At 44.8% G+C, this 27,002-nt stretch overlaps 1 protein-coding gene across 1 annotated transcript in view; it reads right to left on the bottom strand.

The window, feature by feature from the left end:
* LRRN4 (leucine rich repeat neuronal 4) overlaps positions 1-27,002 on the bottom strand; it is a 167,766-nt gene that overhangs the window by 89,374 nt on the left and 51,390 nt on the right. Inside the window, exon 2 of the mRNA XM_069608275.1 lies at positions 4,538-5,242. Coding sequence (XP_069464376.1) covers positions 4,538-5,219 — 682 coding nt within the window. The 5' untranslated portion in view covers positions 5,220-5,242. The remainder of the gene's footprint in view (positions 1-4,537; positions 5,243-27,002) is intronic.

Here is a 27,002-nt window from a genome sequence, read left to right on the forward strand (position 1 = left end):
TGGAGAAAAGGGGATGCAGACTGTGGCAATGTCATATTATGGAAAACTTGCATGTATGCTATCTAGGGGCTTTTGTTAGTAGCCTGTATGGAATTAAAAGTACATCTTTTTGGAACAAATGTCTTATTGCCAGTAATAGCCATTTCAATATGGCTTTGTTTAAACTGGCAAATAATTGAGGTGTTACTTGAATCTGTGGAATAATATTGTGGTTAAGTAGGTTGCTATATGCTAATTGGAAAGGCTATTGGAATTTAGTGAGTTTGAATTTTATTGTTCTATTTAATATGATGAAACGTGTTATGTTAACTTGTGAATATTTGTACTTATCTTATGAGAAGGTTTTTGAACTGAAACACAAATAAATAAATTAATACATTTATTTAGGGGTCTATCACTTTTAATGTGGTTAAGCTGGTGCGTTCATTTGCCGCCTGATTATCATTCACAGACTGGTGGGTGCTGTAAAATAGAAAGGCCTTCAGTGCTCAAGAAGGGAAGGAGTGCATTCACCTTCTGATCGCCATTGAAATTGTGGAAGATGGCTGCTCTTAGGTATACTGGTTGTTCTCACAGAGTCTATATAAATGGGGAGGGTGTAGTTAAATCCTGCATTCTGAGGCTGTAGTGTTAGTGGCATGGTCAAGGCTAAAACAGCTCTTGCGTTTCCCATGCTCCGCAGAGTCTTTTTCAGGTAACTGGTAGTCTGATGTTTGTCATGTCAGGTGTTATTGTCACTAACTAGAAGGGGATGTCACCCAAGCAAACGTAAAATGACGAGATATGACAAACTCCTCACCCCACGTGGTGATCCGCCACAAAGAAAACCTCTGCGTACGGATTCTGCACCGATCTAACCCAAACATGGTGCATTGGCTTCCTTGCAGAGTCTATTTTGTAGAATTGCCACAGAGCTGAAAAGTCGGCCCGTTCCATGGTGTGAAGAATTTGCTGAAGGTGTAGAGCTGGCAGAAAACACCAGAGTGCATGGGCAAGGTAGGTTTTAGTCTTTTGTGTTTGTTTGAGTTAGTCCAGTAAAGCACCTCACAAGAAGCTGCAGGGCAGGACTGTGCTGATTTTTTCACTATTTTCTTCTGCTGCTCACACAGCTTCTCAATCGCCTGTGCACCGTCTCTTGTCCCATTCCTTCTCCCTTTTCAGAACTGTGGTGTTGCAGATTGCTGTATGTCAGACTTCCTCTGTGACCTACCTGGTTCTCTCCATTCCGTGGTCTTACATGTGGGATGTCTAGTAGATGCATCTGATACTTGTCCGACAGTAATGTGGCATTTATGATGTGTGTCAATTCAGTGGTAAATGTTGCCTGGGATATATCATGAATCATCCCCACTGTTTGCTGAAATGTGCCAGTGGCATAGAAATGCATCCCAGAACCCAGCTTCAGGACAGGGGAGGCTGCCATCTTGATTGCCATGGATCTTCCACTGTTCCTCTTGAGGGTATTTACCAGTAACATATTGCCACTATCCATGTAGGAAAATGGTGAGGACCTCATTATCCTTGAATGACAGCTGGAGTGCTTTTGAATGTAAACCTCCGTCTCTCTTGACAGCACTATTTTATTTGCCGGACAGGTACTTAATCGTCCTTAATTGTTCATCCTACAATATTCTTTAGCGTTCTATTCTTTGTAGGCTTTTCTTTGGAATCAATCATCTCAAATGTTTGGGATCCAATTCAATATGCACGTCTATGATTTACAAGTTGTTTTTTCATTGAAAAGTCAAATACGTATTAGTGAATGTCTTTTCTGTTATCTATGAGCTGTAGAATTTTGGATGGCAATTAAGCGATTTCAGTGTCTCAAGGCATCAACCGCCAATATTCTGTGCTCTTCTGCCCGTAGAATCTCCATTTGCTATTTGTCCACCTTTCCATATGGCTCACAACCTCAATGCCCAGCTCTTTCGTCTCTTAATGTCACAATTGATTTACCTTTCTTAGTCATCTACCACAAGGGCCCTTACCAAAAACAAGAATTGCCAAGCTTTATTTCAACCCACCCCCTTTTGACATGTGTCTCCCTGTATATGTCCTGCCTCCGAGTGTTCCTTATGCACTATCACTCTCAATTCAAGTAATACATCTTCATTAGCTTGTTTTTATTGCCCAGCCCTCACCTCTTATGTTTATTTTGTAGTGTACAATTTGCTCAAACCTAATGGTAAAGATCTTGGCTTTTCTTGTCCCATACTGGGACCTGGCCCAACTAAAAATCGTTGTTATTGATAAAATGTGTTACTTTCTTTCATTCTTATTTTTACATACCTGTCCCTTGATACACCTTCATTATGTAGATACATAGCCTCAACATTATTTTTTAAAAAGATCTCCACAAATTATTTTCTAAAATACTTGTAGATAATGGGTTTTGATATTCCAAATTCCCAGCATTTTTCTGCACAGCTTATTGATTACAGGGTATTCAAGTCGATTTGTGTGAATGCACTATACAAACAAACATGAAAGTGCAGACTTAAATTACAGATTTAATGTAATAAAATATTTTAATTAAAATGCTTGATCGCTGTCAGTAAGTAGCTCATTGAATTACGTACATCAAAATAAACAAAAAAGCAAACTGTTAAGTAGCTAAGTGGACAGATACAATCCGATTTCTACGTTTAAGCTGTCTGCAAATCTGTTAAATTAATGTGTTGGGCCTTATTCAGTAAGGCACTTTTCTTCAACGTCTAAAGATAAAGGAAGCTCAAAGAGATCCCAGGAGGGTTTGTTTTGGCTGGGGAAGGTAAGGAAGTGGGTGGGAACTTCCATAGGGATCAGCATGGTCATGGGCAGTCAATGGTGGGTAAATAGCCAAAAAAAACCTATAAGCATTGTTAAACTTTTTATAGAGAGCAGAAACCCTGTAATGTTCCTGAAATTAGCACTTGGACCAACTTGGCCCCTTCCTTTGCCTTTAAAACTCATAGGGTGTGATTCCCTTGGACACTTGTTCTGGTACCTCACCCTGCAGTGAAGGAAAAGTCAACAAGCACTTCTTTAATTATGCCAATGGGGGAGACATATTTACAGGGAATCTATTATGAGCGCAATGCTAAGGCTCCCAACTCTACTACTCGCTATCATACTAGAGTACTCCTATAGGGTTGGCCCACATCTCCTTAGTGTCCAGGTGCTATTGCTTGGTTCTATCTCACTACACCTGCTCTCTTCCAGTATACCATTGTGCCACAATATGAGTAGGATACCTTTACTTGCTAGCTCTCTCTTGTTGGCTATCATGGCCCTTCTATAAAAGAGGGTCCGAAAAGCACCTTTGATTAAGCTCACTCACTGGGAGTTTTGTGTCTGAGATAACTTAGATCAGGCCTATATTCTTTTAGCACATTCCTTTTAGTCCTAATATGGTTCTTGTTTCCCTTGTCAGGTTTTACCTTTTAAAATAGAAATGCTTTTTTTGGTAATCAGTGAGCTTGTTCCTGAACATCAGACTATATATATATATATTTCATTGCTGCTTCTATTGTCTGCCATATCAGTCCTTTGTTTCCCCTTCACAGGTGTTCTGATCTTAATTTTTCCTATGCTCTTCAAACACCCTTTCAGGTGAGGACCCTTGATATATTTTTTCCTTTCTATTGCCTTATCCACATTGCCCTTTTTAGATGTGAGTTTGTATTGGGACCCTTTGATAATTTTATTCAACACCTAGTTCGCTATTTTATTGGTGCTGGATACTATTGTTCTCTTCGATCACAACTTTGTTTCTTTCTAGCTGGGTCTTTGCTGAGCTGTTTGCATGCATCAACTGCAGCTTCCTCCCTCGTATTCCTGTTCTCGAGACAGTAGGTAGGGTATCCACTATCCAACCCCTTTCCTTCTAGCCAGGGTTTCACATTTGCAAGATTTATCTACAAATTCACATTTTGGCCTAGTTACTTGGCGTTATGCCTGTACCCAATGATCCCTACTTTATTTTACACAACTCCTTCTTGAGCTACACCCAGATGGGGCAACTTCCTATGTTACAAGGTATGGATCCAGTACCACCCCATCACTCCAGGTGCTGCTATTCCCCTGGCTATTTCCAGATGGATTGCTCCTAATAAGGGAAATATTCTGTGTGCAAGCCATTGAATTGGCAAGTAAGTTACATACCAGGCTGGCCATATGTTTTTCATCACCGGGTTTGTGTGCAATGAGGCCTCTCCTTGCACTACTACTTCTACATTACAACCTACCCCCTCTTGGTTAGGGATGGTGGAGGTCTAATAGGTCTGGGAAAATTAGTCAACACTGTATGTCAGACAGTGGTCAGTTTTGTTGGTGATACTCATTTATGCTCCATTATGCTATAGACTTGAGAGTGAACCTCAGCTGCAACTATGGATGATACCTGGGAGCCTTTATTTTTAATAAAGTTTTAACTTTCCTATCACTATTGCAGGTTAATAATATTACAAAACAAACAATCACATTTGGACCCAAAAGAACATTGTTCAATGTGCTTGTCTTTGCATGATGCTACATCTGCATCATTGACAATACTTACTATGTGTAAGGAATGTGTAACTCAGGTCCAGCTCTGTGAGGTCTTCCATTGGTTTCTCTGTGATGTCACCATCTGCTGCCTTTACTGCAAAAGCCGACTCTCGAATACTATCTTCAGCGCCAAACCCCAATAAAGTGGTAGACAAGTTCAGGAATGCAAGGTGTGGAAAACATGAAAAAGCAAGTGGGCCAATGGCCTGCAAGGGGTTTCCTGCCAGTGATAGCCATTGGAGCTTAGGCAGGCCCTGACACTTTGGTACAGAGTGTAGCAAATTGTAACTCAAGTCCAAAATTTCCAAGCTGCCATAGGCTTTCCCAGTACAATTCAGCTCCTCAATGCTGTTGTGGCTGAGGGTGAGAGTGCGCAGTTCCGCAAGTTCTGCCATCTTGTGGTAGTCAATGACACTGAGGTTGTTATAGCTCAGATTCAAGGCTTTGAGTGTCCTGGGCAGGCAAGCTGGCAGAGCTGTAAGTCTGCTGTGTGTCACATTGAGCTCTATCACAGTCGTGTTATTCACATCCTCACACGATGACTCATTTGTTTTCACAGTTGTATCTTGAAGTTTAATTAACTTGAAGAGGTGACCATGTCCATCTGTGGAGAATATGTCGGCATCATCAGCTGTGCCTGCCCCCAGCCTCCATACTATCAGTGTCACAGGCAGGAGAACCAAAAACTGCATTTTATCGTACCGAAAACAGAAATCTGTTTATAGAAGGGAGAGAAAAGTCAATAAAAAATTCATTGTTGACAAAGACCGAATGAGAACATAGTGTAGTTTTGTGAGCAGAAGCACATTTTTGACTTCTATAACCAGTGTGATAAATTTGAGTGTCGCCCACAGAGTGGTGGAAGTCATACAAGCGTTTCTTCATTGCTGTAATGCCACACTAAGGTAAACATTTGTGAATATTCATTATTTAGTAGTCCTGATTGCACAGAGCCAATGCGCTCATTATCTGGCTATGTTTCTGGCTGTGGTTGTTTGAAGAAAGGAAGGAGTGTCCATTTATGAAAACGGGTAACACCACTTTACCAAGGGCTAAAGTTGCAGAAGGAGGAGCACATGAGGGGTATACATACCTAAATGTCTAGTCACCCGCAATGTGAACATGTTGAAACATCAAGATTGTATTCAACCTCTTTTCTGGCTCCCTATAGTATTTAGCATGTCTGTGGGGAAGGCGGACACAGATAATCATCCCTGTTGGTCTCCTGAGGGTTGTAACATCAGACACAAAAAGGTGCGCACAAGAGTTATGGCCTCTACCAGCACATAAACAATATTTATGATATTCTAAGGAAACTGTTTAAGCCAAACCCGTTTCTTTTTTAAATAATGGCAGATGGGTAAGAACAATGGGCCCCATTAAAAGTCAGCTGGTCCGGAAACAATGGTGGCGGTAAATCCGCCACCACCGTTGTTTCCGGACTGGCTGATTTTGAGTCCTGCAGGTGGGAGGTGTCACTCCCGCCAGGTCTTACCTGGCGGGAGTAACCCACCCGCCTGCAGGCGGAAATGGAAACACCGGCTCTGTCATAGACGGAACCGGTGTTTCCATGGTCCCCATCCCCATGGAGTCCTATGCGACTCTATGGGAATGGGGATTTACAGAATTCCACCTCCAGAATTACCGGGTCACCGGGGTTGTAATGCCCCGGTGATTCCGGCAATCACGGAGGCGGAATGGTACTACGGGCCCACCGGACTCGTAATGAGGCCCAATGTATGTTCTTATTATGCCAAATGTTAGAAATCTATCAGTGGGTGGTGGGCCTTCTCTTTCCCTGGGTGACTGACCAGGAACTTTTGGAAACATGTTTTTACTGTTTACTGTGTTGTTGGAATGCAATTATTATATACTAGAGGTCCCCGAAGTGGGCATTTGAACTCTGCAGCATCTGAACATAAGCATTTTCTTTGTGTGTGCCTGCGCACGCGCACCCATACGTGTGAGCAAGTGGAGTCAGCAGAGTAATTGAATGTCTGTGTGTGTGCTTATTGTCTGGCATACATGCTTTTACAGCAGTAAACAAATCGTTACCTCTATAGGATTGTTACCAGTTGTCGAAGTGGGCGGCAGCGGTGCTCCTTTACTTTTCTATTTTAAGTTTTACTGTTCTTATATCTTTATTTTAAAAGAAAACCGACCTGGAATGGTTTCGTTTTAAAATAAAAGGGTAGGAAGAAGTTGAAACTTTTTCAGTTCACTGCACTGAACATTCCCTTAAACAGCAGGTGTGTCTGTTTGGGGGTTTGGATTGCGTGTGGAAGGGGGCGTGGTGATTGTGGACAGCGTGGTCAAGACAGCAGGGAACATAGTTCCACTACTTCTTTTCGTACACTTCGACCAGCGATTTCTGCAAATACTAAACACATAAAAGTCATCTCAGGTCGTAGCACACAGCAACGTATGTTGCACTAGAGAGGGGGTGTCTGACACTTTCTTTCTAATGCAATTTAATTTACAAGGTATAATTTTGCATTTGCAAAGAATCTACATCCACTTTCACCAACACCCATATGAGACACAAATATACTTCCAAATCTCCCCTTCACAACTCCACGCCCTCAAACACTATCTCTCCACCATCACCACCTGGATGGCCACCCACCTCCTCAAATTCATTCCATCCTAAATGGACTACCTCCACATCTGCCCCGAGACACAAACCTGATCTCACCCCTTGGATCAAAGAACACACCATGGACAACCCACACACATCCCTGCTAAATCTAGTCAGTGCCTGCACTTCACCACCCACCTAGCCTTCACACGCCACCTAGCCTCTGTCACCAGAACATGATATCTACACCCACACTTCCTACGCAAGACAAGACACATCCTGCACCGTGATAACCTCCGTACCACAGCCCAGGCACTAGTTCTCTCCAAACTATTGAACCGCTATCCTCACTCTACTCCTCAATGACACTCTCAACCACAGCAATCCATACAGATTGTGGCAGCATGACCCGTTCTATAGCTACCCAAATGCTCACACATCACTCTACCTATCTCCCTGCTCTATGGACCAGTAATCCTCCAGAGAATCGCTTTCCAAGAACTCTGCATCATATACAAGGCCATCCACCTCAAAACCCCAACCTACCTTCACAACAAACTACAAACCATCCCACACCTAAGCGGCCAAACCCACATGCTATCCTTTGCCCATCCTAATCTTCCTATACTTTACGGCCCATAGGGAGCGTAACAGTCTCAAATGCCCACCAATCATGTACACAGAAATCAAGGCGGCAGGGCATAAGATCACATGCTGGCGGCTGTAATAGATTAGATGCGGCCAATCCGTCGATGTACTATAGGTGTGGGGTACATTTACCAGCCCAACAGAAATACCCTGCATCACAAAACTGAATTTTAGCATTTAAAAAATAATGTCTGCGCTGCATCTGCTGAGCACATAAGAGGCGAGATGGAACACAGACACCTCGAGAATGGCTGCATTTATTTTCTTCATGTGAACCCAAAAATAGGAATTCCAAGGCAGGGTGGCTCAGTGCTGCTGTGTTGTGATCTTCAAAATGTAAAACTGCACAAGAAAATGTTCTGTGTTTAAAACCACCTTGCACTGGTGCTACTTTCATCTTTAAAAATCACCCAGTTTGGTTTTAGTAAAGCACAGCCATGTCCATCTATATTCAGGTTGAACGCCATCAAATGAGGGCCATCCCTCCCTGAACATCATTATTGTGTCAAATAAAGTCTGTAAAAAGTTAATTCCAGTCCGCACTGCTAAACAATCACTTTGGAAACAAATGAACACACGCAAAGCACTTCAAAGAAGCTCTTTCTCTCCTTTGCCTTTGACCAGAGCTACGGAAGCCTTCAGAATGAAAATGCGAGGAAAACTGCATTTGTTAAATGAATATGAAAAATAAAATGAACCCATCTTTTTCTGCTTTGCAAAGCAGTACAAGTGACATTGTGAAAGCTCACTAAGAAATAATACTGCAAAATGCCCAGAAACACAACTGTACATTTTGGGGAGAAACACTGCACACAGTATATTTTACTATGTGTATTTTATTTTTCCTCACAAAAAGAACTTCAACAGCCTGGCTGAAGCTCAGACATTCCTGTTAGACCAGCTTGGCATAAAGGCCAAATGTTGCACCTCACTGTGATTTGATAATGCCAAGGCAGGGACCCAGTTATTTGGGCTGACAAGTGTGATAATTACAGGGTGCCTCATCTGCATGGCACAGATGCTCCTAAGAACAAAGGGGGATTTGAAACCCATGTGTTTCCTTCAGAAGTGTGAACTCCCCTGCATTCAAACTGAAAGACTTCAAAGGAGGATTCATGACAACCCCTGGGCAAGCTGACCAGGGAAAGACATTTGGCTGGCGGGTTGGAAACAAAGCCAGCCCATTTGATATAAAAAGACTTTTTACATTAAGGCATTTATTTCAGTAATCTGAATATGCAGTAATATGAAATTATTATAGTTTTTAATCTAATTTTTGCATCAGCAAGATCAGACGATGTGGGTCTTCCTAGCAGTGCGGGACGTGTACGGCATTAAAGAGGCATTTCTGAGGAAAGCGTGCATGATACAGATGTAAAATGTGATGGAAATATGCCTGACATTGTTAGGCTTATGTGTAGCCATTTGTAAAATTTTAGGTGCAATGTTTTTCATAGAAATTGCAAAAGAGTGCCAGAAGGGCAAAGCAACATTGCACAGACTTGGGGTTTAAAATGGCATATTCCTTGCAAAATATGGGATATGCCTATCTGATTTTCATGAGGATAACAATTGTAAATATAAGTGTTTTGTTTCATAACTGATTTTGGAAAAAGTAACTGTGGTGAAACAAAGCACATCATAAAACACCCACCCTAGAACTGATATTACTTCCCTGGATCCAATCCGCTTGCAGGGAGGTGGCGACATCCACAGCCTGACCTATCCTATCTTAGAGGTATGTCCAAGTTATTTCCGCCCACATAGTAAAAATCCTCTGATGTCATCCTGCTTATAAAAGGAGGAAGCATAGAGAGAGTCAGGACATTCAAAATCCGACAGTCAAGATTCAGACATTCACAATCCAGATCCAGAAATTCAACATTCAAACTGCACGCTGCAAGATTCCAGACTCCAGAGCCAGGCCAGAGGTAGCTGATCCAGATCCAGGCAGAACCTCCTATCCAGGCAGAACCCTTATCTAGAACTAAACCCTACAAGAATCCCAGTAATTCAGGGAGAAAGGAGGAAAGGCTGCGTAGCCCTTTGGGAGAATCCAGTGACGAGACCTGTCTTTGCCCAGCTGATGCACCCCGCTGTCCACAGTGACCAGACCCCGCTTGTCCCGCTGTTCCCTTAAAGGAGAACCCAGCCACTGTGCAGTGACCAGATCATTGTCCCGCTGTCCAGAGACCAGGTTAGCTGTCCAAAACCCCAACTCAAGTGCAATTTGTAAGTATCACCTTTCCCCAGAACCAAAAAGCTTCATAAACTGCTTTGTTACTTTGCACTTCTGTCCAACCCTATAAAAATCCTATAAATACCCTAGTAACTATTAAATTCTCAGAATCCTCTGTGTATCTTGTCCTTAGAAAAATCAGTGTTGGTATCCAGGTGTAGCGTAATTCTTTCCAAATAATTTCAGTCCTTTGTGTAAGTCCTTAGTACTATTTTGAATAAATTAATTAATTTCCCATAGGGATGAACACGGAGTGAATAGGTTAACCTTGCATATTAACCTCCTTGCATAACGTGTCTTTGTTTAATAATCTAGCCACTAAAATATAGTTGCAGTAAAACAAATAATTTTGTTAACAAAACCGAGTTTGCCTGTGAAATTGTTTCCTTTTTAAAATCCGATTTTCTTTTCCTATAAAGAATCCCATACTGTCACCCGTAAAGAGTCACCCTTTCACTTCAGTATCATACCTGTGATGTGCCTTTGTACCTCATCAGCAAAACTGATTTCAGGTTCTGACTGTTTAGCTCATTTCTGAAGCTGTTTGCTTGTTTTAAACCTGTGAAAACTAAGAAATTGCAATTCTGCCACGCGTGATGTTTGCTGCACCATTTCTCTTCCCAAAGTCGATTTTCTCACCTGGATGCATGTTGTTTAGTACCTTGCCTTGTAGCTTTAAGTTTTCTTTCTTCTTTAGTACAGCCACACAAATTCCTGTCTTATCCATTCAACCGCACATATAAAATAACTATACAATTAATTCCGAGTGCCATTTTGCTAATTTTCAAGGGTTTTCAATCCGATTTTTGCCTATGATACCTGACTCCTTGCTACTCCTCTCCACCCACACAAAACTTGGTTCACAGGGGTTTGGGGGAGTGTTGCAGGGTAATGCATCACAGTTGTGCCATCTAAAAGTATTACCAAAAAAGTAAGCTTGCTTTCATTCATTTTTGCATTGAGGTTCCTGATCTTAGAAAGGTAAATTAAGTGTATCCTATCGTTGTGCTGTGTAATTATCACCACACTGGTGATTGCTGCCCTATATTGAATCTGTTTGATTTCATTTGAATTTTAAAATAAATAAATATTTTATTATTACACACCGGCCTGGTTCATGGTCCATTGCGACAAGGGGTGTACGTCAAGAGGGGTGTGAGATGGGTTGGCTGCCTTCTCAAAGCAGAATCTGAAATTAATAAACTTGAAAGCGTTTTTATTGTGCGCCACATCCCTGGCCAGTAGAAAGAGTCCTGGTCTCGAGTGTGTTTTGTCTTTAAATCCGTGACATAGGGGACTGGTAGTATGTATATAGGGGTAGCCAATGAGGGTGTGGAAAGGATATTGTATACTGTTTGCGTCACGAGTGAAGACACTGTCTCTTAAATGCTGAGTTTGCTTTGAACTAATCCAGAGATCTCTGTGGCAGTTGGGTTCTACAGCACCGTCTGACATCTTATTCCTTTCTGTATACAGAATCAACCTTGTTATCCGTGTATCCTTGCAAGAGGTGCACCAAGCCTTTTTCCTCATAGGATTCTTTTTAGTTGTCTGGTTGTTTGCCTTACAAAATTAGGTGACCCCGACTTGATCCCAGGACCTCAGCAGGGACGGAAGATTCCTGGCCGCAAATCCATAGGGGCCGCGCCCACCTGAAGCGACCGGTCCCCTTGTGCACAAACTGGAGAGGTTTTATCCTCACCACGAAGATCATTCTGGAAAATAAAGAACTCTTCGCCCCTGTACTGACAAGGCTAGTCAATGCCTCATTTTTAGAAGGGGTAGTCCCTAAGGACTTAAAAAAAGTGACCATTACGCCGCTTGTCAAAAAGGCAGGCTTGGATCCTAAGGACCCTAATAACCTCCGTCCGATTACAAATTCCAATTTTATCCTAAAAATTCTTGATAAAATTGCCACTAATCAGCTGCAGAAACATGTGGAATCTGCAGACGTGTTACACGACCAACAATCTGGCTTCAGAGCGGCGCACAGCACTGAATCTGCCATGCTAGACCTAAAGACCCATATGTTAGAATTGACAGAGAAAGCTAAGACAGGGTTACTTATGCTGCTGGACCTCAGCGCTGCCTTCGACTTAGTAGACCATCAATTGTTACAATCAGCACTGGATAAACTTGTAGGGTGCTCAACAAAAGCACAGGCCTGGTTGGCCTCTTTCTTGAAAGACAGGATGGCAAGAATACATTGGGGCGAAAACTTCTCTGAAGCAACCCCGATTCTATTTGGAGTTCCCCAAGGCACTAGTTTGTCCCCTCTCCTTTTTAATCTTTACATAAGAAGTTTATGCTCGCTGTTAGAAACATTGGCGTGATCTTCACCAATTACGCTGACGATACGCAGCTAATTTTTGGGTTAACTGGAGACCATGCAGTGGACAGCGCCATGATCGAGAAAATATATAATATCATTGACAACTGGATGCAGAGGCACTGGATGTGCTTAAACAACACGAAGACGGAATTAATGATATTCGGATCCAATCAGGCCAGATCCAAGTTGGAGCCCCAATACAAGACATTCCGTATCAAAGATGCTGTCATACCAGTGGTACCCAAGGTAAAAACCTTGGGCATGATGGTTGAAGCCTCATTAGGATCATGAGCACAGGTTAGTTACCTATACAAAACAACCTGTACTACCTGCGTCTCTTGAGAGCTATTAGACCATACATTAACGAGATCAATGCAGCCTCGGTAGCCAGAGCTATCTTGCTATCACGCCTGGACTACGGAAATGCGCTGTTATTAGGAGCCTCAAAAAAGGAGTTAGCCAAATGTCAAGTTACGCAAAATGATGCAGTTCGCATCATTAAAAAGAAAAAACAAAGGGACCACATATCAGATAGCAGGAAGTAACTACATTGGCTCAGAATAGAGGACAGAGTCAAGTTCAAAGCAATGACGCTTGTCCACAGATGCCTATTCGGAAAGGCGCCAGCCTACTTCAAGAAGCATTTTTCTTGGTATGTCCCCCGAAGAGGCCTAAGATCGGCAGATACTGGCCTCTTAAACATTCCAGAAGCCAAGCGGGCAACGGGAAGGGGCAAGTCCTTCCCCTTCAAGGCAATCAAATATTGGAATGAGCTCCCTGCGCATTTAAGACAACAAGAAAACTACGCCAGTTTTAGAAAAGCACTGAAAACCAGACTTTTTCAATAGCCGAGGATAACCTTGGCTCCCTTTCACCCAGCGTAGTCATACTCTCAGCTAACTACCGGAGTAATACTAAATGCAAGTAGTCTTTTTCGCGCTCCACCGCGCCCTGATGCCTGCGGGCTTTCGGCGCGTAACAAGCATAGAGTAAAGTAAAGTAAAGTAAAGTTTACAGAAGCTGTGTTATCAGAATTCCTGTCTGTTCTTTGGAGGGGGTGCCATTCCCGGATTGTGCAGGCGGTTGACGGTACCCTGTGATGGAGGAATTCCGGAGAGCACATAGATGTAAGTGCATCTTTTTCAGGAGAAAACAACGTGAGGGAAGGAAAGGATAAGCGCAACTGTTGGTGGATGTGGAGGAGAGTGGTGACGCACCAACTGATGGGTGAATATTGAGTTGGAAGACCATGTGGCATTCTGTTTTATTGTTTTTTAAAATTATTATTTGGAGTAAAGAGGATAACAGAGTAACAGGATCCTTCCCGATTGGGGGAAGAAGACAGTGCTGTATTATACAGAGGAGAAGAGGAATAAGGGTAGGGGCTTTGTATGTTGAGTGGGCCTGCGATCTCCCCGCCCAATTTAAAGGGGGCGTTGGAACAAAATGTAGTATTTTGATGTTTTCTATTGACATTGTTGTTGTAATGGTGTGGATCAAGGAAGGGTTCAGGTTAGTTGTGCAGAATTTTTAAGAGCATAGTGGAGCGCTGGTGTGGGTGGAGAGAGAGCGTGGGGCATTTTAGTGTGGGAATGGACCAAGGTGTGAATGTGTGGCGTGGTGTGACGAGGAGAATGGGTGGGGATATTGGAATGTAAAGGGGTGGGGCAATGGGACAAAAAGGTACAGCTGGATTGGAACCTGATTAAGTGAGTTCTATGTGATAATTTCGCTGCAGAAAATCCTGTGGCAGAAAAAGTCAGCTTTAAAAATGCAAATGTGAATGCATGTATATGCAGGGGGAGACCCCGCACCCTCCATATTCCCCTTTAACATAAATATTACCCCAATCCACCCCCTACATATAAGTGCATTTAAAAGTGCATATTTAAACTGCAGTTTTTTCTGTTGTGACTTTTTTGCCACGAGATTATCACTGGATATAATTAGGTAGGGGTCATATAGATAAAATATTGACAGGGGAGCCGGGAACCCTTACTAGAGAATATGTGCGCAGCCTTGCCATTTTATACGGAGACAATTATGAAATAACATCAGAAGTGGGTGACCGAGACTTGTGGAGGGACGTTCAAACCCTGGCCAGAACAGTGTACAAATAACAAGGAGGTACTAGGCCACATGTACACATTTGTAGCTGCAGAATATAAAGGGGTAAAAGTTGAAAAATAGAAAAGAAGTGTTGGAATTGTGGAAGAGGATAGATGATTTAGAAGATGTTCCACTGGTCATGTGAAGACGGGGACCGGACCACCTTTGTCATGTGCCCTGACACAGACCATGCCTACTACCCCATCCCCATACGCCATCAGTAATGGCACCAATAGTACATCTGTCATACGAAACACTGCAGCCCCCATTAGGATGCTACCCTACATGCGGAGCATCAGGATACACAAACCCAATCTATGTCCCCCTGCCCGCCACCACTCCGCCCCCCTCCATCTTCACAGGTGCAGTATCATAATCTCCTGAACCCCATAGCGTCTGCCACCGCTCGTGCACAAGCCTAGGGAGACCCAGATTGTAAGCCACAAAAGGAGTTGAAATAAGCATCAGGGAGGAGACAGGAAGAAGTAGCAAGGATAAGAGTGGATAGGAGCGATAGACAGAAGGCACTTGTTGCGTTGGAGCAATGGAGAGTGGGAGACATCTTCTTTAGACTTGAAAGTACTGCCATCAGAGATGTGCATATTGAAAAGGAGGATAGGTGGATGGGGAAGACAGCGGATAGGAATTTTAGACTATGGGACAGTGCGGTCAGAGGATGTGGGCACATGAGGACCAGGCAATGAGGAGTGGGATACAGGGGTTGAGGTGGAAGAGGAAGAGGATCCACCCGCGGTATCACCATGGGTGGAGGAGCCTGTGGGGCCTAGGTTGAGGAACTGGTATGAACTGGTATGGGTGCATGGAAGTGGCCAAAGGGAAGCAGGTGTAGAAAAAGATGAAAAAGACGATGGGGACACAGTTGCCATTGCTGCACAAAGACCATAGCAGCATATGGGCCAGCATCATTTGCTAAAGGTGCTGCTGTCCGTTACAGCTGGAACAGGAAAACAGATTCACACATTCAAAAAACAGACGGCTGGCATTAATCTGGCCGTAGGTGACTTGAAAAGTTTATTTGTTGCAATAGGACACCGGGCAGATGATATTTGCGTGAAAGCAGGGTACTCCGGGGTGCGATTGGGGGATGGCATTCATGATGGGGCTGACTTGAATGACATCAGGGCTCAAATGTGGGCGGTACTGCGAAGGGCCTACCCAGACACCCCAGACTTCCCATCAATATTGCAACGCACAATGCGGGATAATTAGGACCATGCCCATTATATTTTACAGACTCAAGAGATGTGGGGGGCAGAAACGGGTGAGCCATGGGCTTGATCGATCCCATTTTTCTACTTCGTGGTCAAAAAAGGACTCCCCAAGGAGGTGCAGAAGGCACTAGACCAGATAATCGAGGCAAAAGGGTTGGCAGGGTTACAGTCTGTAATTATAGATCATTGTAAATGGTTGAAGGAAAAGAAAACGGCATAAAGAGAAGAAACAGAGGAAGTGCAACTAGTACAAAAGAAGTTAGTGGAAGAAGCTGTAGTAGCGGCACTGCAAGATGTGCAGACAGAGCACAGGGTGGTACAGGCCTGCATGCGAACAGCACCTGCATGGGTAGGAGACTAGGATTGGAACAGTGGGTTTCAACCTCAATAGCAGGGATGGGCCCTGGGTGGGTATCCACAGTGGAGAGGAGAGTTTGCAGGGTTCCGAGGAGGAAGAGGAGGGTTCAGAGGAATGGACCATAGGGGAGGAAATATGGGGCAGTTTTGGACATGTGGGAGGATGCGACATTTTTCACAGGAGTGTAGGAGCAGGCCAGCGGCAGCAAATAAAAAACAGATGCCCCTTTATGCACAAGGGGTACTAGCCCCGTACCCACAGCCTTATACCCCCACACACCCACCGGCCCTGTATGAAGTACTGCAGCCCACAGCCCTGCCTGCTCCCCCTCCACAGTTTCTGCAGCTGCAAACACTGTCACCCAGTGGCCCACCAGCATATGTAGTACATCCCGGGCAACAGCCTCCGCCTCAAGTGCCCAACAGTCATGCATTCCCTCATGGTGCAAGTTCACACTGCCAGGGGGCCAGTGTGATGTGAGTAACATCCTTTTGTCTTCCAGGGACAAACATTTACCCAGATTAGGACAGCCCCCAGAGAATCTTATCATGCCTTGCCCTGTGAGTCACTGCCAACTGACAAGAGGAATCCTTGGTGGGCATGGAGATAGGAGACAAAACCTTTATTTTTATGGTAGACACAAGTGCGACAAATTCTTGTATTAGTGAGGGGCATTTCCCTTTGTCAGTTGAGGTTATGGACAAGCAGGGCTTCTCTGGGATAGTGAAATCGTTGTATTTACAGAAGAATTGATCATCAAAATTGGGGAAAGGGTGGTACGGACCCTGTTGTTGTTCTCAACAACGTCCCCTGTCAACTTGTTAGGACGAGATGCCAAGCTGAACATGACCATCTCATTCACTCAGAGAGGAGTGGTGTGTTCCACCCCAGGAGTGTGCCATTTAAGGGCAATGGTGGTTATACACGCACTGGGAAGTGAGACTGCAGCCAGCGGGACGTTGGTGCACCCGATCTGTTTATTTACTGGGTCACAGTGTTGCTGAGTGCAGTGCCCCAAGTGTTGGCAAGTACCATCCAACTTCTCATTCTGGCCGGTGCAGCCCCAAACACATGTTGCAGGGCCTATCATCACCTTAGATCTAGAAGGGGTGTTGGTGGCGAAAGAGAAATTTGTCCTGATACGGATAGACACAGATGGAGGAGAATGGTGCACAGTGTTGTGCATAGACCCAACCCAACCTTTAAAAGAAGTAAAAGACAGTGATTTGTTTGAGGACAGGGAAGATGAGGGGGATATCATCCTGACAGTGTGTGTTCCATGCAAGATAATGATACTAAATCAGCAGGTCCCATGTTTGTAGTAGGAAGCCTCCCATCATTTGCCCAAAATGATTTAGCTCTGGTACCTGACAATCTGTGGATAAAAAATCCCCATGATGTAAGGCTTCTACGGAGTGTCGCACCAGTATAGATTACCCTTAAACAGTGCTACCCCCAGTAAAGCAGTACCTCCTGTCCAAAGAAGCAGATGTGGGAATAAATGACAACATCACAGCACTTCTGCACCAAGGCATTATTGTACTTGCTAACTCTGAAACACAGCCATATAGCCTATCAAAAAATCAAAGGGATCTAGTTGGAGGATGATTCCGCATTTACACCCTCTGAACAATATAGTGCAAGCTGAGTGCCCGGTTGTGACAATACTATGCAATATACCCTACACTGCGACCCACTTCACTGTTATCAATTTGAAAAACGCATTTTTCTTGGTTCCCTTGCATCCCAATTCCCAATGTCTCACAGCATTAACATATGGAGGTAGGCAATTTCAGCACACAAGGCTTCCCCAAGGGTACCGTGAGTCCCCCAGTATCATTAACAAAGTGCTACATGAAAATGTGGGGAATCTACATGTGCCAAGTACTATCATTGAGTATGTAGATGACTCGGTAATGTGCACTGACAATGAACAACAGTACAGGGATGACTCCATCACCTTATTAAAGCTACTGGCTGACAAAGGCTATAAGGTGGACAGGGCAAAGCTGCAGTACCGTCAACAGGAAGCACTAAATCTTGGTTAACTAATTTCTATCAATGGTGAGTAAATAACACCAGAGCGTGCAGCAGCATTATGCAACACACCTCAACCAGTGATGGTTAAGGACATGCAGAAGTTCCTGGGGTTGTGTAATTATTGCAAGGAATGGATTTCTGACTACAAGACATATACACGATTATTACTGCAGGCCCTCAAGGGCGCCCAAAAGACAAAAAGCACAATCACATGGATGGAAGAAATGCTCACTAGCTTTCAAGAACTGAGGGATGTTATTGCCACAGCCCCTGTCCTAGCCACACCTGACTGCACCCAAGACTTCTACCTCTTTTCACACACAGATGGTCAGATGATGACGGTAGTCCTGACACAGAAAAGCACCATGTGCCACAAGCCTTTGGCGTACTAGCATGGCATGTTGGACTCAGTAATGTAGGGACAACTCCTGCATGAAAAAGCTCTAGCTGCCGCTGCCTTTGCCATTGAGAAGGCAGCTATCATCACACTAGGGTGCTCAGTAACACTATACATGAAACATGCCATATTTGCTATTTTAGAGAGGTCCAAATCCACTCTGACCACACAGAGAGCATTGCCTTTGAGGTCATACTGTCCAGCCCTTCCATTATCTTCATATGATGTATAACAGTGAACCCAGCTACCTTTTTGACAGAACCAATCACTAACACTGATGAAATACACAACTGTGCCACATACTAAGGGCCTGATGATGAATCCCAAAAGCACAAAACTGTGCCCTCGAGGACGGAAAAGGGTGCTTTGTGGATGCATCTGTGATTAGTAACCAGGAGATGGAAAAAAGTCACACAGGGGCCGCAGTGGTCCGGCTAGTATAGAGGGAATATGAAGAACTAGCGCAGAAGAGAATACGTATGCACTACTCGACTCAAGCAGCTTAACTCATTGCCTTGATAGTACTAGAGGCATCCCAGGGCTGCTGGGTGACCATTTATTCAGATTTGGCCAACATTACTACAACTGTACACTCAGGGCTGTCCCAATGGAAGAGGAGAGGTTTCAAAAGAGCAGACAGGTACTCAGTACAACATGCTACCCTGTTAGACAGATGGATTTATGCCTTACCATGACCCACTCTAGTAGCAGTGGTAAAATGTGCCGTTCATACAAACAACACTGACACAATTTTTCTTGGGAACGAGGCAACAGACCAGGCTGCAAAGATAGCAGCCTAGCTCCGAGTCCTGGACATTCCAGAATACCCACAGATAGTTAGTATGCTTCAATTATAAGTACCATACACATCACTGCCAGTGCCACAAATAATAGAGCTGCAGGGTTAGGCACCTCAGGCCGAAATGCTTCTGTGGCAGAAAAGAGGGTGTGAGCAGTCTCCTCAGATTTGATATGGACACAGGGCACCACAGGCAAGGTGGTAATGCCCCAGGAATTGTTGATGGTAGCATTTAAGCAGTTACACCTCCCCTCCCATCTAGCAAAACAGCATATAGCTGCAGACATACAGGAGGATTGGTACGTGCCAAATCTACAGGAATTACTGAATGTGTTTATTTCCAATTGTGTGATCTGTCAGACATATAACATGGGGCAAAACTATGGACACTGCAAGGCAATTTACCACACCTCAGCGGGTCATTCAGAGAGTTTCACATCGACTTCACTGACTTGAGAGAACGGTGCAACATATTTCGGTACCTGATTGTCATTTTGTGTCCCTTCTCCCATTGGGTTGAGTCTGGACATTGTGCATATCAACAGCCACATATTTTTTGTGTGATAAATGTTTATCCGCTGGGGAGTATGCAAAGTACTAAAGTCCAATAATGGCACCCACTTCTTTAATGAGTTATTTAAAGAAATCACATCTCTTTTAGGAATTCAACATAAATTGTGTTCCATTTATCATTCTCAAGCCAACCACATTGTTGAGCGGACAAATGGCCTTTAGAGGCTACACTTTCGAAGTTCTGTGTAACTCTCAGGAAGAATTTGGTTCTCTGTTTGCCCCTGACCCTCTTCAGTATGCAGACACAGCCCGGCAAGGACCATCACCTCGCCTCTCACAAAACAGTAACGATACAGCGCGTACATACTCCGCTTTCGCCTGTGCAAAGTGCCACTGATGTTCACAGGGCTGCGTCTATTTTGGGGGATGAATTTAAAATGTACTTGACATAACAAAATAAATAAAGCTCATCTCTTGACAGATAGCACTACAGTGATCTGAGGAAGAAAAAAGTGCTGCACCATAATCAGCAAGCTCGCCACCCATTCAGCTGACTCCTGGGGACCAGGTTTATGTTAGGAACTTTGTCTGCAGGTGGAGTTAACCGAGGTACAACAGCTCCTTCACCGACGTCTATGCTACTCCATTTGAGGTCAAACTGAAGGAGATACGGTATTGGGTGTACCTTGTGGATGTCTAACCCCCAACCCCCATACAGCATGCCTGCACCTGTATCTGCAGTACAGGATTAAATGACTTCATACTTGTTTCTCTTCCTATGAATTTCCGAAATACTCATACGTTTCATTGGTTTTGCAAGAGACTCTTCTGTTTCACTGATTGCCTTTTGGACTGTTTCTTCACTTTCTTCCACTTGAACATTATTCTTTTCTGTTGTATTTCGGTCAACTGTATTACCTCAACACAGCACAGCAACCTCATATCACCCAGCAGCAACAACAATATCAACATCTCTAGATTGCATCCTCTACAATGTTTGCTTAACGTTGGCATGCAATAATTGCTGTACATGTAAAAATACTGAGCACTTTATGAAATTTGATGCTAACTAATACCTCTTGGTTTCTACAGCCTTTTCATCGCATCAATAAATTAATCAACATATTGGAGTATATATGTCTTGATTTTATCTTTGGTCTCATCACTTACACGCTCAGCCAAGTTATATGGTTCAGGCATATAAAGGGGGGATGATATAGGGAGGTGTATAAAAACTGAGGATCATTTCTTTTTGGATGGTACAGTTCAAACTATGTTCTCTCATACAACCTCATAAATGTACAAAAAACACGGGTAATTGACCCAGTAACATGGCAATGGAAACACAGAGGGAAAAGAGGGAATATAACCAGTATAAAAGGGTTATATTGAATAATGCGTCTGATGTGCATCATCCAGAATTCAGTAATGTGTGGTACAGCCACATGAGCTCAGTGGGGAAATGGAGGTTAAATGGGAGCTTCTATGTCTGCTCCTTGATCCCCCATGTGTTGGGGACACCCAAAAGGCTAATGCCCCAAGAAATGCCCTGCCTGGATGCCCAGTGTTTCGTTTATCTAGCACTGTGCCGGGTTTGCAGCTTGTTCCAGGGGCACGGAGTGCGAATTGTGCTGATGGACAAAGACAAAAGAAAATGTGCAAAGAACGACAAAGACCCACAATGTAAGCCTTACCCACTTTAAACAATGGATGGTGTGTTGCTCATATTAAACAGATGGCCGGAAGCAGTAGTGAGCTGCATGGTCGGGGGCTTGGCATGGTTTGATGAAGTAATATATAATGTCAACAAGAACTGTTTCACTATATGGGCCACATACATCACGTAGCTGACATGGATTGAAACGTAAGAAACGACAATGAAAGAACAAGCAGCAGAAGAGAATGAGTTCGGCTTTCAAAGCCACGGAACTGCAGCTTCATACACTACATCCGCGGGGTTCAAAATTGAGATTCAATGAGCAGGAGCTCAAACCAGCTCCCGTGGGTCGGGCATCACCCTGTAGGCAGGAGCTTCCGCAGGGGAACCAGGAGCTACCAGAGATGCTTCTTTAACTCTGTCCATTTTGGATGAACCATTTTGTTTAAATGTGTATTAGATGTGTTCTGACAGAGTGTGCACATTCATCCACCCTCTATGGAGCTGAAAGATGGGCTATACAAATATAGTATCAGAGTGGGATGACCTCTCCTCCTCTCTCCTTTACTCTACTGATCAAGTTCACCTCCTCAGAGACCACAACTTCCACCTGGATGCTTCTAATCCCTCCTCTGGGCTCTTCCACCGTGTCTGTGACACTCTCTCTCTTTCTATTCTTCCTTCTGGTCTGACACACTCTGCCGGATACACCTTGGATGTTCTCCTCTTCTGAGACATCCCCCTCTCTAACCCTCTCACCACTCCTCTCTCTTGGACTGACCACTTTCTGCTTTTCTCTCACCTGAAACTCTCTGTCGTTCTGGCAAAGCCAACCCCAACACTACCACCTACCTTCTCGGTCATTCTGCCCATGAAGCATGTGTCAGTGGGTGCCTTTGACTCTACTTTCTCTGCTCCTCCTACTCCTGGGGCTGGCTCACTCTGACACAGCCCTCTCTAGCCTGCATCTTTATATTACCAATGCTCTTGATATCCTTGCCCCTGTCATGAGAATCCGGCTGAAACCTACCTCCAAGTGCAACTCTTAGTATGACTCCTACCTCGCCGCCCTGAAACGCAAGTGTGGGGTGACTGAGAGGAAGTGGAGAACTTCGGGTGCATCCGCTGACAAAGGTGACTGCTGCCTGCTCCAAAGGCAATACAGACTCTGCCCGGTCCAAGAAAAGAGTGCACATCCAAGCCCACATCTCTGCGGCCTCCAACAACACAGCTAAACCTTTAAAATATGCAAGGAACTGGCCAATCGGTTGTCAGTCTCTCCCTCTCCTGTTTCCTTCCAGACCCTCTGCATGGCTCTGGCTTCTCATTTCACCACTAACACCCAGAACATCCTGTCCTCACTCTCCTCATCCTCTCCCTCAAACTCTCTCTGCCCCCCACCGTGTGGTTGTTTCTCCCTCTTCTCATCCTTTCTCCTCTTTCTCTCCGATAACACCTGATGATGTTTTTAGACAAGTCCGACCTATGAAAGTGTCGTCCAAACAGGTGTTTCCCTGCTCTTCCAGAACCATCAAGGATCACATTGTCACCCCTGTTCCAGCCCTGGGCGATTTCTGCAATCACTCTTTCACCACTGGATCCTTCCCCTCTCTCCTCAAGCACTCCCTCGTTTACCCCCTCCTTAAAAAGCCTTCTGCCGACCCTGCCTGTCCTGCAAACTGTTGCCCGATCTATATCACTCCTTTCCTGGGCAAACTCCTGGAAAAGTTTGCTATCTCCCAGCTTACTCTACACACTGAATCTGTTGGTTGTCTGCACGACCATCAGTCTTGTTTCAAAGCAGCAAGAGGCACGGAAACAGTTCTCTTGAACACCCGTGAAGATCTTCTGTCTAATCTCGATTCCAGCCTTCCTTCTGTCCTCATCCTCCTGGACATTTCCTCTGCTTTTGACACAGTCAGTCACGCCATCCTGATCAATCGACTCTGCGAGAACCTGGGCATCACAGGTCAGGCTCTGGAGTGGTTGACCTCCTTCCTCTTGGACCGACCCTCCCAGGTCCAACTTGGGTCCTTTCTCTCCACCACCTCTCTCTCCACATGTGGTGTTCCCCAGGGCTCTAGCCTCTCCCTGGCCCTTCAATGTCTACTTGGCCCTTGGGCCCACCTGATCTCTACCTTCTCCTCCAACTTTCAGTATTGTGTGGATGATACTCAGTTGTCTTTTATGCTCCCTTCAGCCTCCACTCCTCTCTCTCTCATTCCTGACTGTTTATCCCTGATTCAGGATTGGTGCACCTCAACGATCTCTACCTTAATGCCAGCAAGACGGAAATGCTTCTCATTGGGACCCCTGCTCCCGCTTTCCCTCTCTCACTCTGGCCGCCCTCCATGGGCCCTCTTCATTCATCTTCCTGTGAGGCAGAAAACCTTGGAGTCATCTTCGATTCCACTTTCTCCTTCTCTCTTCACATCACAGACCATGCCAAGAAGTGTTACGCTCACCTGGCTCCCACAGGGGCGTCGATCTGAACTGGACAGCTGCGGCCTCCACCAATGTGACGCGTAGTGCCGAGATGACGGACTGGACTGGCCCACCTAGCTTCGTTTGCTTGGCCCGTAGGAATATTCTTCTGCAAATGGAGAAAGGGAATTAACCACCCGTGGAGTTGAGCGTTAACCCTCCCCCACTCCCGCTGTTCTCCCCACTGATCATCTTTGATGTCCCCTCTTATAGTCTCACCTGATGGTTTGAAAAGGTGAGCTCTCCATCCTGCATTGGGCTCAGGGGCGCGTTGATAACCAGTTGCTTCACTGGCACAAAGGAATTGGTGAGTTCCAGAACAATATTGACTCAGATTCCCAGCAAGACGCTGTAAGTATGTAGTTCGTAAAGGTTCAAATGTCTGACTTTCACTCTTGTCCGATTCCTTGCAGGTTGCAGCTTGACCCTAGCGAAGAGTTCCTCGTGGCAACCGGTAATATTCAGGTAAGGATTTGTATTATCCAACACAGTTCGATAAAATAATGTCAATATGTAACCTGTTGCTTTCTCCTTTATTCAGGCACTAAGATGAAAATATGAAGTCTCGGGGAATAATGCCTCCGGCGGTAAAATCAGGTAAGTCTATTGTGGTGAGGAGGTTTCCCCTTGTTTGTCCCTTTGTTTCACCTTGCTGTCCTTTTGTTTCCCCTTAGGGTCCGGGGTTCGGCGAGGATGCAGTGGAAGCTGCGCCGTCCCGTGAAGAGGAATAGTACCCCCGGTGGTAAATCAGGTAAGTCTATGGGGGGGTAACTAATATTGCCTCTGTGCATTCCCTTGGCTCACCTTGCTGTTCTTGTCTTCCCCTTAGGTGCCGGAGTGAGTCGGGAGCATTCAGAAGGATGCGGTGGAATGTGAAGATGCTGCAAAGGCCGGTGAGTTCAGCGCGGCGCTGCTGCAGGTGAGGCGACGCGCATAAAATAACTTCTTTCTTCCAGCTCGAAGGCGCAATGGATCGGGAATTTAGGTAAGGATCAAAGGTATTGCTCTTGTTCTAACCTTTTCTCCTTCTCTCCCCTTTTTCTAGGAGCTCCGACTCGAGGCGGGCGTGGCAGAAGACTGGATGCAGACTTGCAGGCACGGTGAGCGTTACGCTGCTGGATGCAGAATAACGCGAAGCGTGTGCTGCTCTTCGGGCGTGGTTTAAATAGCCTCCAAAGTAGTCCCAGGTAAGTATTCCTCCCCAGCCCCACCCGAGTAAAAAATAGTCCCTTAGGTAAAGTAGTCCCTTCCAAGCCTCCTTTGGCGTGGAGCTCTTGCAGCATGGTCTGCATCAGGTGAGTTTGCAGCATGGTCTGCATCAGGTAAGTTTTAATCTATGAGCCTGGCGCCATAGGCGCCAGGGCTGACTCTCCATTTGAGCCTGGCGCCATAGGCGCAAGGACTGCGCCCAAATAGCCCCTAGCAGGGGTTGTTGGGTTTGCTTAGCATAACTTGATGCCTGCTTCTGGGGTTGCTGGACTTGGTCTGGGTCCCGGGGGGTAGGCATCATGACAGCACTCCCCCCAAGGCCCCTTCTAAAGTCGTTCGTCCCTGTAGTTTCAGTTTGTCTGGGAAATTTCAGTGGAATTTTTTCACCAATCGGGGTGCATGAACGTGGTCACTAGGTTCCCATGATCTTTCCTTTGGTCCGTAACCTTTCCAGTCGATTAAATAAAAAAGTTTTGACTTTATCAGCTTGGAGTCCAGCATGTTCTTAACTTCAAATTCGGGTTCCTCATCTACAAGGATGAGGTCTGGTGGCTTGGTTAGTCTTGTCCCTAGTTGCACTGGCTTCAAAAGTGACACATGAAAGACGGGGTGAATTCGCATATTAGCAGATAAGTCCAACTTGACAGCCACTGGGTTGATAATGGCCTTAATAGAGTAAGGTCCCAAATATCTGGGGTTAAAGGTCTGTGTTCCCTTTAGAGGTATATGTTTTGTGGCTAACCATACTTGGTTCGCTATCTGGTATTGTGGAGTATCACTTCTATGCCGATCAGCATCTTTCTTGTATTTTTCTTTCGCCTTTTTTAAATGTTCAGTTGCTTCCTTAAAGGCTTGTGTTATCGTAGCATGCAGATGGTCCACTGCGGGCATTTCTAAGTGTTGGGGTGAGTCAAGGTCTGAGGTTCGAGGATGGTGCCCATATAAGGCATAAAAGGGGCTTTGTCCAGTTCCAGAATGTACTGAATTATTGTATGCATATTCGGCGATCCAAAGAATGTCTTTCCAATTACTCTCAGTCTGATGTAACATACAACGCAGGTATTGTTCGAGAGTCTGGTTTGTCCTCTCCGTTTGACCATCGGGTTGAGGGTGGTGACTGGTCGATAACCTCACATCGATTTGCGCCAATTGACAACATTTTTTCCAAAAATGTGAAATGAATTGACAGCCCCGGTCAGAGATCAATACGGACGGAAATCTGTGTATGCGAACAATGTTTTCGAGGAACTCTTTGGCCAGGATTGAAGCTGAAGGTAATCCCTTTAAAGGAATAAAGTGGGCCATCTTGGAAAAAAGATCCACAATAACTAGAATGGTGTTAAATCCATTGCATGGGGGTAGGTCAGTAATAAAGTCTAACGATAAGGTGTGCCATGGTGTAGGCGGAATGTCTAAAGGTTGTAAGAGTCCAGCTGGTTTTTTCTTTTGACTTTTGTTTTGGGTGCAAATGCCACAAGACATCACAAATGATTTAATATCCTTTCACCAGATGGGCCACCAGAATTGTCTCTTAATCTTAGCTTCAGTTTTTGCAATACCTGGGTGCCCCTCCATTAGGGTATCATGATAACAGGAAATGACTAGTTCTTGTAGTTCTTTATGTGGCAGAAGTAGCCGCCCTTGGTAATAAGGCAGGTCATTGGGACAGAGTATTCCGGGCCTTTCTTTACCCAGTCCTGCAGGGCTGTAGGATCAAAGAGTTGTTGGATCTTTACCTGAATGTCCTCTAGTGTCTGTAGAGTTGTCATGCCAAGAATCCTTTGTTCGGAAATTATAGGTGCTGGTTCTGGGTTCACTTCTGCCTCTCCCATCCCTATTCGGGATAAGGCGTCTGCTTTACCATTCTTACAACCTGGTCG

The sequence above is a fragment of the Ambystoma mexicanum genome, chromosome 4q (assembly GCF_040938575.1).
Source record: "Ambystoma mexicanum isolate Mex_15411 chromosome 4q, UKY_AmexF1_1, whole genome shotgun sequence".
NCBI lineage: Eukaryota > Metazoa > Chordata > Amphibia > Caudata > Ambystomatidae > Ambystoma > Ambystoma mexicanum.